Source organism: Suncus etruscus, chromosome 8 (genome assembly GCF_024139225.1).
Source record: "Suncus etruscus isolate mSunEtr1 chromosome 8, mSunEtr1.pri.cur, whole genome shotgun sequence".
Lineage (NCBI taxonomy): Eukaryota > Metazoa > Chordata > Mammalia > Eulipotyphla > Soricidae > Suncus > Suncus etruscus.
The window spans coordinates 92,555,004-92,568,047 of record NC_064855.1 but is presented as its reverse complement, the minus strand read 5'-3'; the positions used below and the strand labels follow the sequence as shown (position 1 = coordinate 92,568,047).

General features: G+C 39.3%; 1 protein-coding gene across 1 annotated transcript in view; it reads right to left on the bottom strand.

Moving 5' to 3' along the window:
* The window catches only part of UCHL3 (ubiquitin C-terminal hydrolase L3), a 57,543-nt gene that overhangs the window by 27,366 nt on the left and 17,133 nt on the right, over positions 1-13,044 (bottom strand). The window contains exons 4-5 of the mRNA XM_049778948.1: positions 12,954-13,039; positions 11,143-11,190 (exon numbers count right to left, since the gene is read on the bottom strand). Of these exons, the coding sequence (XP_049634905.1) occupies positions 11,143-11,190; positions 12,954-13,039 (134 nt within the window). The remainder of the gene's footprint in view (positions 1-11,142; positions 11,191-12,953; positions 13,040-13,044) is intronic.

Sequence of the window (13,044 nt, the reverse complement as noted above, 5' to 3'; positions counted from 1 at the left end):
ATATTCTCAACTATTTTAAGAACTAATCAAATCTACTCAAATATCATATACGGATCGTACTGTCTCATTAAGAAACCCAAAATTCACTTTCAGAGCTTTCTTTTCTTTTTCTTTCTCTCCCACATAGCTTTTTATGCCTCATTTTCTTTATTCTAACAATGCTGGAAGGTAAATAATTTTGGGGTGGTACCTTTTATTTTATTACAAAAATTAACAAAGGTTTTAGAATTCTTTTTGCCCTTATTTGTTCTTTTTGTTTGTTTTTGGGTCATACCCAGTGGTGCTCAGAGGTGTCCTACATGATCCCCCGTGCCTGCCAGGAGCTATTTCTAAGCAGATAGCCAGGAGTAACCCCTGAGCACTGCCGGGTGTGGCCCAAAAAAACAAAAAAACAAAAAACAAAAGAGAGAGAGCAAATTCTCCAAAGAAACAGAGCCATGTTACACAACCCAGCATGAAAGCCCACATCTCAAGAGGAAAGATGGGGGCCACATGTGCTCAGGCACCATGTTCCCAGGCTACACGTGTGCCTGGTTTGGGGGCTACACCCAGCATGTTCACATGCTCAACACTTACTCCTGGCTCTGCTCTCAGGAATCATTCTTGGCAGACTCAGGGAACTATATGGGATGCCAGAGAAGGAACTTGAGTTGGCTACAAGCAGGGCAAATGCCCTTCCACAGTACTAGTACTCAGGCCCCTAAAGTAATATTTTTGACTGAAAACCAAAAAATACACATGAAAAGCTAAGGAAACTAGAAAGGAAATTATATCTTATGATAGTACAATCATCAAGATTAATGAAGAGCTTCTAATAAACAAGAAAAATGCTGATGATAAAATGTTCAGATTCTAATAAGAAATAATGTTGATAAATTTTGTAATCCCAAATTACAGTTGGATTCTGTTACAAAAATGAACTGGAAAAACCCACTCACAACATAAATGCTAAATTTTTTATATATAAAATCTTTATTTAAGCACCATGATTACAAGCATGATTGTAGCTGAGTTTCAGTCATAAACAAATACCCCCCTTTACCAGTGCAATATTCCCACCATCAATGGGCCTCCTCCTTCCTTCCCTCCAACCCCTGCCTGTATTTGAGACAGGCATTTTACTTTTCTCACACATTAAGATAGTCATGATAGTTGTTAGTGTAGTTATTTCCCTAACTGCACTCACTGCTCTTTGTGGTGAGCTTCAAACTGTGAGCCAGTCCAATAAATGCTAGATTTTTATGTTTTTCATGCTGGCATATTTATTTTTATTTGTTTATGGGCCACACCCAGCAGTACTCAGAGCTTACTCCTGGCTCTTCACTCATGGATCACTTCTGCATGTGCCTGGCAGGAAGGTCTGTCTGGCTCTGACCCCCAGCACCACATGCCTTGTCCTACTGGTCCCATTTGCTATTGCTCTGGTGCACGAACTCACTGCCAGCAGGATGAGCACTGTGGGGAAGACCTCAGGCCCCAGAGCACACTGAGAAGACCTGTTAAAAAGCCAAAAATTGGCACCACTTTTGTTTTCTATGCGTTTTATTTGGGTGTGTGTGTGGGGGGTATTTGGGGTATGTGTCTGTGTGTGTGTGTGTGTGTGTGTGTCACACCCTAACCCTCAGCTTGAAGCAGGGTGCTAAGTTGTAGTAAGGGTGTTTGCTCCTAATGATCTAGGGGGAAAGAGTAGTACCCAAGCCTCACAGGCAACAAGTATGTGCTTTCGCCCTTTATACTCTTTCCAGTCCCAGTTTATTATTTTTATTGGCACTAAGTTTTACATAGGGTCCTGAGCAGTCTAATAAATGTATTCCATTTGCAAAAAGTAAAATAAATAACAAATCCATGACCACAGCAAGAGGACAGTGGGTAGGGCATTTACCTTGCATGAAGCCAACACAGGTATAATTCCAGGCATTCCATATGGTCCCCGGAGCACAGTCAGGAGTGAATCAGAGCCAGGAATAACCCCAAGCACCATCAGGTGTGGTTCCCTTCTCCCCAAAATTTATCAGAACATTTTGACTCATCTGGAGGTTATCAGGGTTGACTTCTAGATTAACAGGGACATATCACAAACTTCTGATACTTCCTTTGTAGAAACATCCATGAAGTGAAAGCGCATTTGAAAAACAAACAAAAGCTCCTTGGGATTTTATTTATTTATTTTTTTTGCCTTCACCGCTGACTTGCAGTTTGCTGCCATTCTATTTGCTCATAATATATATAAAGGTCATTTAATTTCATCATATTCCAAAACTAGAGAGATAATATACTTGCTTTATATAACATAGACCTGGGTTCAATCCCTATAGTCCCCTAAGTCCTCCCAGAAGTATCCTCTGGGTGCAGCACCAGAAGTAAGACCTGAGAATCACATGTGGCCCCCAAATTAAAGAAACACAATAAAACACAATGTCCTCAGATCCCATTGCTGTTCTCTTACCTTCAAATCTTAAGTAAAAAATGAAAGCAATTCAGAGTGATAATGAAACAAATAAGATGGGGCTACAGTTCAAATTTCTGAATTAGCCAGTTAATCTATTATAGTGAGATGAGGAAAAAACGGACAAGCAAGCAAAGGTCAACCCATGAAAAGATGTCTGCTTCCTGGTGGCTCAATGTATAAAATCTGCTGGTGCTGAGGTTCTTGCCTGCTGTTACCCAAGCCTTGTTCCAACACAGCAAAAGGGAGGTCAGAGAAGACTGGCTTTGCTGTCTTAATCATAACATCAGTTAATGATTTTTATTCTACCCACTCTTCTAACAACACCTACCTGCTTAGGGTGTGATTGTGGTCTAATGCTATATTTTTTCCCACAGCATACTCAAGATGCTAATCCAACTACTATCACAAATATCCCCAGAGCATTACAGTGCATCTCCAATTTCTTCTTCTTCTTCTTCTTTTTTTTTTGTTTTGTTTTGTTTTGTTTTGGGCCACACCTGGCGGTGCTCAGGGGTTACTCCTGGCTATCTGCTCAGAAATAGCTCCGGGCAGGCACAGGGGACCATATGGGACGCTGGGATTCAAACCAATCACCTTAGGTCCTGGGTCGGCTGCTTGCAAGGAAAACGCCGCTGTGCTATCTCTCCGGCCCCGCATCTCCAACTTCTAACCTGAGGACCCATAAACTCACTTTCAACTCAATATTTCTAAACCTTAACACACTTTCTTACTCTCTTTGCTGGCTACTGTCAATTCAAATTCTGCTGCCATGTCTATCTAAGCCCTACTACCACTCATGTTCAATGTTCAGAATGCTCAGTTAAAAATAAAATTGCCCTCTAATATTTATTAAAGGCCCACTTTTATTTTTATAATTTTTTTATTTTATTAAGACCAATGTGAATTATACATGTCTTTTACAGTTGTATTTAAGTTACATAGTGAATTAGGGCCATTCCCACCACCAGTGTTGACCTTCCTTTAACACTGAATCCAGTGTGCATCCCATACCACCATCCTTAGTTCCCTACACTGAATGTGTAACAGGTACCTTCTGTGTATAGCTTGTTGTAGTTTGAGTCTCTTGATTCTACTGTTGTTGACTTTGGATTAATACTCCTGAGACCGCCTGGCCCCTGTAAAAGGTCCATTATTCTAAGCCTTTTATATGATTGACTTATATGATTAACTCACTAATTCCCACAGTAATCCCATAAAGTAGATGCTATTAATTCCATTTTACACTGACAAAAACATTATATCTCAAAGACTGAGCAGAGAAATCAGAACATAAACCTAAATCCTGTGTGCCTTACCTTTCTACAAGATAACTTCTCCTTAGTCTACATAGGCTAAATTCTGTCTTGAGGATGAATGTGATGAAAACTAGACTTCTGCGTGACTAAAGAAAAAACTTATCAGGGAATAAAAATTGTAAAGGCAACAGAACATAAGATCAGATCTACAGAACTGAACCTAGTTAGTGTGGGGGCGGAGGGAGAAGTCCCTGAGACAACAGTGGGAGAAAGACGCTCTGCCAGTGGGGGTGGTGTTGGTATGGTGTAGCACAAAAACCTATCAGGAACAGTATTGTAAATCATGATGTCTCAAATAAAATCGTTTTCTTTCCTTTAAATAGAAAGACAAGGAACAGAGACATAGTACAGCGGGTAGGGTACTTGCCATGGATATAGTCAATCTGAGTTCAATCCCCAGAGCCACATATGGCTGGTCCCCAGAGCACTACTAGGACTAATTCCTGAACACAAAGCCAGGAGCAAGTCTGGGCACAGACACGTGTGGCCCCCAAACAAATAAATAAACAAACAAAATATGGGAAGACCAAAATAAGTTTCAGGAAGAAAAGGAATTTATAACAAATTCACAGAGGTATAACAACTTAATAATAAAAGATTCTGTACCACTGTGACAATGATAGAGAGAAGTAGTCACACTGGACAAGGACTGGTTGCTGAGAGGTAGTAAAGCTATTACGCATGATACCTATCACTAACAGTATTATACACCACCTAAAAATGGGGGTAAAGTATCTGCCATAAGATTTTGGAAGGGATGGGGCTGGAGAGATAGCATGGAGGTAAGGCATTTTGTCTTTCATGCAAAAGATCATCGGTTCAAATCCCGGCGTCCCATATGGTCCCCCATGCCTGCCAGGAGCAATTTCAGAGCATGGAGCCAGGAGTAACCCCTGAGCAATGCCGGGTGTGATCCAAAAAAAAAAAAAAAAAAACCACAAAAAAACAAAAAACAAAAACAAAAAAAATATGTCTTTCATGTAAGACCTCTATTCTTTGGCTTTGGGTTTTGTGCCATTCCCAGCAATACTCATCTGGCTCTACTCTCAGGAATTACTCTTTGGGTTTCTCAGGGACCGTAAAGGAAGCTGAAGTTTGAATTTGGATCTGCTGTGTGCAAGGCAAGTGTCCTGTTTGCTCCAGACTCTTCTAGATGTAAAGAAGGGTCTCAAATTCTCGGCCAGTGGGCCATTTGTGGCCTTCCATATAACATTTTGTGGCCCTGCCCTAGAGGGATCTTTTTTTGTTGTTTTATTTTAGTTGTTTGGGTCACACACCCCAATGTTCAAGGCTTACTACTGACTTTGCACTCAAGGATCACCCGACTTTGCCTCCTGCGGCCCCCATGTATATTGAGTTTAAGATCCCTAAAAGGAATAACCTATGCATATTCCCAGAATTCTGGATCCTACGAGAACACAAAGATAAGCAACGGAATGAACGTGAACTGTGTTCCTTCCAAACAAAGTCACAGTGTTTGAGAGCTGAACCACCAATTGGGCTTGTTCTTCAAGCCCACATTCTCCCTTAAACATGCATTTTCTTTCTTATTCTTCCTTCCTATTTTTCTTTTTTTAAGATTTTCTTTTTATTTATTTATTTATTTTGGTTTTTGGGTCACACCCAGCAGCACTCAGGGATTACTCCTGGCTCTATGCTCAGAAATCACTCCTGGCAGGCTCAAGGGACCATATGGGATGCCCAGATTCGAACTACCGACCTTCTGCATGCAAGGCAAACACCCTACCTCCATCCTATCTCTCCGGCCCCAAGATTTATTTATTTTATGAATATATATTTATTTTATGAATATTTATTTATTTATGATTTGGGGGCCACACCCGGTAGCACTCAGGGGTTACTCCTGGCTCTGCATTCAGAAGTCACTCCTGGAGGGCTTGGGGAATCGAACCTGGGTCCATCCCAGGTCGGCTGTGTGCGAGGCAAATACCTTACAGCTATACTATAACTCCACTTAAAAACAAACAAAAAAAGCCAACAATGTGATTTACTTCTCAAAGAGGGTTTATAGGGCAGGTCTTTAACCAGGTTGAAACAAATAAGGACAGGGCCAAGATTGGTGCCTTTAGAGAAGTAATAAATACCAGAAAGTCTGTAATCTCTTTTTTCTTTACCTTCCCCAACCCTAAACTCAACAGTCCACACTTGAGTGAACCAACCCAAATCCAACACCTGGAACCCTCAAGGAGAAAATCCTCAGGGTAGGAACAAAGGTCCTGATCAGATTCTGAATTAAAACCAACAGAGTTTAAGACAAAAATCCAAGACAGCCACCTAGCAAAGTAGTCTGTATGGAGAGGAGAACCCCAACCAAAGTGGCTCAGATAACTAGCTTCCCAAGGTAATTCCCACTTACAAACTCAAGGTGCAAAATGTCTACCTTTCAGCCTACTTTCTCTGCAGGAGTGGGAAGACACTTGCCTAGTCACAAAGCTTGGTCTCACTTGAGACCAAACAGCTTCATCTCCAGAATGGTGAGAAATTTCTCTTAAGCAACCCTGGCTGTGGTATCTTGTTACAACAGACCAAAGAAATACAAATGGGAAATAGCTAGAGTACAACAAACAAGAGCCAGAGCACTAGAAAAGAAAAGACTGTGGGGATAATAATGTGCTGTTCTGCTCAGAGGTTGGATAAAACTAAAACGAGATCATTACAAGGACCGCAAGAGCTTGTTTCTTTTCATTTCACTTTTGTTTGTCTCTGCCTTGCTGGAATCAAACCCAGGGTTTCACCCATGTCTAGTGTAGGATTTTGAAGATAACTGAGACTAGATTTGGAAAAGTGTTGCAACTCTGTGTCACTAACATACAGTGCCTGGAATATAATATTCTGCATTCTACACTGGAATGTACAAGACAGTTCCATACTACAAAAAATTCAACTGGGGACCAAAGCGATAGCACAGTGGTAGGGCATTTACCATGCACGCTCCTGACCTGGGTCCCAGGTTCAATACCTAGCATCTCATGTAGTCCCCCAAGACTGCCAGGAGTGATTTCTGAGGGGCAGAGTCAGGAGTAACCCCTGAGTGCTCCCAGGTGTGGCCCCCAAAACATAACAAAACAAAACAAAATTTAAGAACTGAGCTTCCATTTGAGGCAGGAGCAAGAGCACAGCAGTAGGGGTTTGTCTTGCACAAGGCCAACCAGGGAGGGACGCAGATTTGATTGCCAGCATCCCACATTGTCCCCCAAGACTGCCAGGAGCAATTTCTGCACACTGAGCCAGGAGTAAGCCCTGACTACTGTTGGGTATGGCCCCAAAACCTGCAATAAATAAATGTTTTAAAAAAGTAAACTGTCGGGCTGGAGCGGTGGCACAGCAGTAGGGCGTTTGCCTTGCACGCGCTAACCTGGGACAGACTGTGTGTGGTTCAATCTCCTGGTATCCCATATGATCCCCCAAGCCAGGAGCAATTTCTGAGTGCATAGCCAGGAGTAACTCCTCAGCGTCACCAGCTGTGGCCCAAAAACAAAAACAAAAGTAAACTGTCACCAAGAAGTCCACACTGACCTAAACATTGGTTATTAGGTAATGTTTATTCTTTAATCATTTTCAGCTTTCTGTCTTTTTTTATTTTTCATTCCATTTTTGAGCACACCCAGTGAGTACTCAGTGTTTACTCCTGTCCTACACTCAGGAATCACCCTTGGTGGTGCTCAGACATTATTAACTGTTCAGTGCAGAAGATCTAGTGCAAAACAAGGAACTCACCTATCTCTCTGATCCTTAGCAATCATACACCACTGAAGACAATTCTGACCGACTTCTCATAAATTAATAAACACACGTTGTGTTTGTATGCAAAGAATAGTGCTGGATACTCCGGAACACACTATATCAATTAGACACCAGTCATCAGCCTAAGAGTCACAGTGAAAGAAATATAGCACCACAATCACCAAAATGACCATTAACTAGAAGATAGATCATTTTACGTACCACTAAGGAACTAAGTAAACCAAGTAAATCATGACATCAACTGTAAAATACCTCCGAAATTCAGAGCTGTACAAATATGGAAAACCAGAAGCCAGGGAGATAGCTGGAAAGACAGAAGTGCAAACCTTACATGCTCAAGACCCCAAGTTCAATCCCTAGTACCAAATGTCTCCAAAGTGACTCTGAGCGTGGCACTGATGGCCTCCAGCACCTCTGGAGGTGTAAACTATCGGGCCTTTATCATTAGGCCCCCTAACACCACCAGGGTAAGTATACCTAGGAGTGGTGTTGTTGTGAACACTTGACCACTACCTGTAAAGTCTCCCCAAAGAGTAAATAAGTAAAATGTGACCAAAAAAACCTTAAGTGAAGCAAAAAAAAAAAAAAAATAGTGGGAAACAGCTAATATGCACAGAATAGGCATCATACATAACTCTAAGCAGTGATGGATAGCATATATGAAGGTGATCATTAAGTGATATGAGAGTGAAAGAGTATTTTTAGAAAAAGAGATCTATAAGAAGCAAAATATAGCAACACAAACTTAAAGGCGAACAAAGAAAAATTGCTAAAGTGACAATTCTAGCTACCAAGTAAATCCCAACTTCCACCTCCATACCACCTAAGATTTATTTATTGCTTTCTATGCACCAACAAACCCTAGAAATACTAAGTCCCCAGTTTATTTGGGAAAAGAAACTCAGCAAAACTGTGTGTCCATGAATGAAATATGAATAAAAATATGAATTAAGAACTTGCATAAATGGGCCCGGAGAGATAGCACAGCGGCGTTTGCCTTGCAAGCAGCCGATCCAGGACCAAAGGTGGTTGGTTTGAATCCCCGGTGTCCCATATGGTCCCCCGTGCCTGCCAGGAGCTATTTCTAAGCAGACAGCCAGGAGTAACCCCTGAGCACCGCCGGGTGTGGCCCAAAAACCAAAAACAAACAAACAAAAACAAAAAGAATTTGCATAAAAATGGGTTTTCCAGGGACCAGAGTGGTGGCACTAAATATAAGGTGTCTGCCTTGCCGGCACTAGCCTAAGACGGACTGGGGTTCGATCCCCCGGCGTCCCATATGATCCCCCCAAGCCAGGAGCAATTTCTGAGTGCATAGCCAGGACTAACCCCTGAGCATCACCTGGTGTGGCCCCAAAAACAAATAAACAAACAAAAAAAGCAGGTTTTCCAGACAAGTTAAACAAGTTTGTATTCAAGAAGTAATATAATACTAGGGAAATGTTTGTGGAACTGTTAGAAGATAATAAAAATAATGAAGGAAAGAAAAAGTTTAAGAAAAGTTTAGACAAGAGTTAAGTCAAATTAAAACCAGAATAGTATATTTCAAAATACTGGAGATCATTCAGTTAATATGTAATGAGCATCTAATAGGAGAAAACATAAATTTATTTAATTTAGTCCTTGAGAAAAGAAAAAGAAATGTGATTATCTAAAAAGAAGTATTAAAGCATCTATTTGCTTTATTATAATACTTTTCATATTCCAAAGATCTCCTGCTAATTGTCATTACTATCACTAATTTTAACACTATAAATTTAAAACAAAAACAAAGGGGCCAGAGTGGTGGCGCAGGACGTAAGGCAGACTAGCCTAGGATGGACCGCAATTCGATTCCCCTGGCGTCCCATATGGTCCCCAAAGCCAGGAACAATTTCTGAGCGCATAACCAAGAGTAACCCTGGAGTGTCACTGGGTGTGGCCAAAAAAAACAAACAAAAAGTAAATAAATAGGAACCAGAGAGATAGCATGGAGGTAAGGCGTTTACATTGGTTCGAATCCCTGCATCCCATATGGTCCCCTGAGCCTGCCAGGAGCGATTTCTGAGCATAGAGCCAGGAGTAACCTGAGTGCTGCCAGGTGTGACCCCAAAACCAAAAATAAATAAATAAATAAAGCACAGTTAAACTAATATGCTCAAAATTATATGTACCAAAATAATAGTATTTGTTAATTTCCAATCTAATGGTAAATCTATTTATACATTATCTCTTCATAGCATATCCTAGAAGCACCACCAGGAATTACTCTTTTAAGTGTTGTGTGTGGACTTACTCAATAATAAGTATCAGCAACCTAAATTAGAAACCTCCTTTATCAGCCATCTAAGAGCAAATTAAAATGTACAACGTAATTATAGGGATGATAATGTTCAGATTCCAAAATAAACATTTACAGCTATCTAGGTCAGCACTTAAAACACCAAGTTACATTATTAACTTATTTTCTCCTTTTAAACTTTTTAAAGATACTATGAATGCTCAAGATGGTTTTTGTTGGTGTTTGGGCCATACCCTGTGACACGCAGGGGCCATTCATAGTTCTGCACTCAGAAATTACTCCTTGCAGGCTCAGGACACCACATGAGATGCTGAGGATCAAACCTGGGTCAGCCAGGTGCAAGGCAAACACTACCTGCCGTGCTCAGGCTCCCCCCTAAGATGAATACTTTTTTTCATAAAGTATTTTTCAATTATTTTAAGAGGAATGGGGTAATGCGATGCAGCTCAAGCAAAAGAGCACCTGCACAGAATAAAGCCTCATTCAATACCCAGTTCTTCTAACCCATCCTCCACCAGAAATGTTATGTAACTCGGAAGTTAGGCTTGCAGACCTAAGACCTGGGATCAATCCCCCACAATACATAACAAAACAAACAAACAAACAAAAAACAAAAACATTAAAGCATTGTCATATTTGTACATGAAAAAGTGTCATTTCAACTCATATGTAATAAAACATCTGTAATTGTCTGGGGCTAAAATGTTATGAAATATTCCAAATATCTCTCACTAAATTCTAATCATTACTTAAATATCTTCTGACAAGCTTCCCTCAGAAGTGAGAGCAAGAGTGTTGAAGGGGGAAAAAAAGACAGAAAGTGGAAAGGACAAGAAGAAATGGATATAAGGGAAATCAGTGTGGGGGGGGGGGATGGCGCAAAAGAACAGCAGAGACAACCCAGCTGAAGAACAGCTACAAAGCAATGACAGTAATGATCAACATACTGCCCCAGACAGATTCATTCAAGAAACAGAAAGCAGCAGGCTATTCTAGAAGCTGAGAACTCCTGAAATACTCCTGAAAGATGGTCTACCAGCAAGACAGTGCAAAAACTGGTTTCTAAAAACATAAAAAAAAAAAAAAAACTCAGAAAGAAGCAGGTCCCCTTGCTAGCCAAGCCAGAGTTTTACAATGTGCAGTGTGTGTATGTTAAACGGAGCCAGTGAAATCAAAATAAGTTAGCTAACAGGTTGTTATAGCATGCTCTTCTGTTACTTTACGACTACTTTTAAAAAGAGAAGTATCTCCATACTTTTTCAAATGGTAAGTCAAAACATACATAGAGCAATTAAAGGTAGCAAAAAAAATTCTGAAAAAATGTAAAATACCTCAGTTTGACCTTCGTGGGCACTTGTCTCATGTGTTACTCGTATAGCCTGCAAAAGAACACAGTGTATTAGTAGCAGAAAGGGACTTCATTGCATTTTTAAAATAAAAATAATGATACTAAATTCAACATCTAAAGGCTTGCTTTAAGAAACAACAAGTTGAAAAACAAGAAACCATTTAATACTAAATGTGTATGAATGATGCCTGAGAAACCAGAAGAAATTTTGTACTTTGCAACCCATATATTTCTGAAACATAGGAAATGAAAATATTGTTCATTTGCAATTTCTAGGTTTAAGCAGGAAGCCTTTAATTTTTTTTGAATCGCTAGGACAAATATTCAAGACTGAAATATTCAAGCTGTAACCAGAAGAAGCATCTCTTGGGGAGCAGGAAACAGCATCTCCCCTATCTCTGGGGTGGCATGCTCCTCTGCAATGCTTATGCTTAATCATGCAGCTTCACTCAGCAACTTAGAATGTGGAACAAAAGCATGCATTTATCGAAAGCTAAAGATCTTATTTCTGAATGTCAAAAGAAACAGAAACAAAAAAAGTTTTAAAATACCTACTGTTATTAGCAAAGATAAAGAGAAATGGGCCAAGTAGTAAATTACAGATAAAAATAGAAACTTAAATGAAACTTTGAATATATGTATGGAAGCCTTAGAGACATGCAGACAGTTGGGACTAGCTCCTCTAGTTTATACATTTACTCAGAACTACACATAATTATAAAAAAAATCTATAAAAATGTAACTACACTGATGCATAATCAAGTATTTTTAAATAGTAAAAAAGGAGGGAATATATTATCTGACAATTTACTGCTTAAAAATATGAAATAATAGTAAGTTCTGCTGTGATTAAGTGATGTCACATTTATACTTACTGTTATATATATGTTTGTGATCAATTAAGTGAAAAAAAAGCAAGTTATAAGACAGGATTACAGTGTGACCAAAATTTTTAAAAACTATTCGTATTTACACCCTATAAAAAATACTAATGGTGACTACCTCTCACTGATAAAATTATTAGAGGTTTTTGTGTTGTATTTTTAGATATTTGAAAAAGGAAGAAAAAGATAAAAATGCTTTATGAGATCTGTTCGGCTCTTCAAAAAATACTTTAAATAATCAAATGTTCTGGAGTGCTGAAACAACAGATTCAAAACTACTGAATTCTGGGGGGTGACAAACAGACATTATAGTAACAAAATACTGTTATTCTAAACTGCTACTAATCTCAAAAAATTTACATTTGATTCAAGATTATTAAAAGTTAAAAACCTTTGGAAAAAATAAATTTAAAAAAAACTTAAAAAATCATTCTGAAACAATTTTATGAACCAGTAAAATATCTTAAAATTATATTATATGGCCTGTGTTTTCACACATGCAAAAATATTATGCTGACAAAATAAATAGCTAGAGTATGGTCTAACATCTACCTTTAAACCTCTGTGTTTTCCATTGGTCTTCAGCCTTGTTCCAAATTCCCAGTGAAAGACATACAAGGTATTGCCAAGCATATATTTATTATAGGAAGGGAATGGTAAGGAATAGTCAATGATAAGAAATTTTATAAATATATATTAATCAAACTACTTTTATTCTCTCATTCAGTTCTAGATGTGGAAATTTATCCACATTTATAGATATTTCAGATGTTATCTGAATAGTATAAATGATGTAACAAAATCCACAATTACTCCGAACTAGTTTCAAAAGAGCCCCCCCACAGAAAACAATGTACAAGCCCACCAAAGTATAACCCCAACGAAATCAAGACAGAAAAAGGGTACGGACGTCATAGTTTTCCAGGTATCTGGCTCGCTCTTCAGGGCTCATTGACACGGAGTCTTCTAGGAATTTTTTCAAAGTGGATCCTGATTCTGAG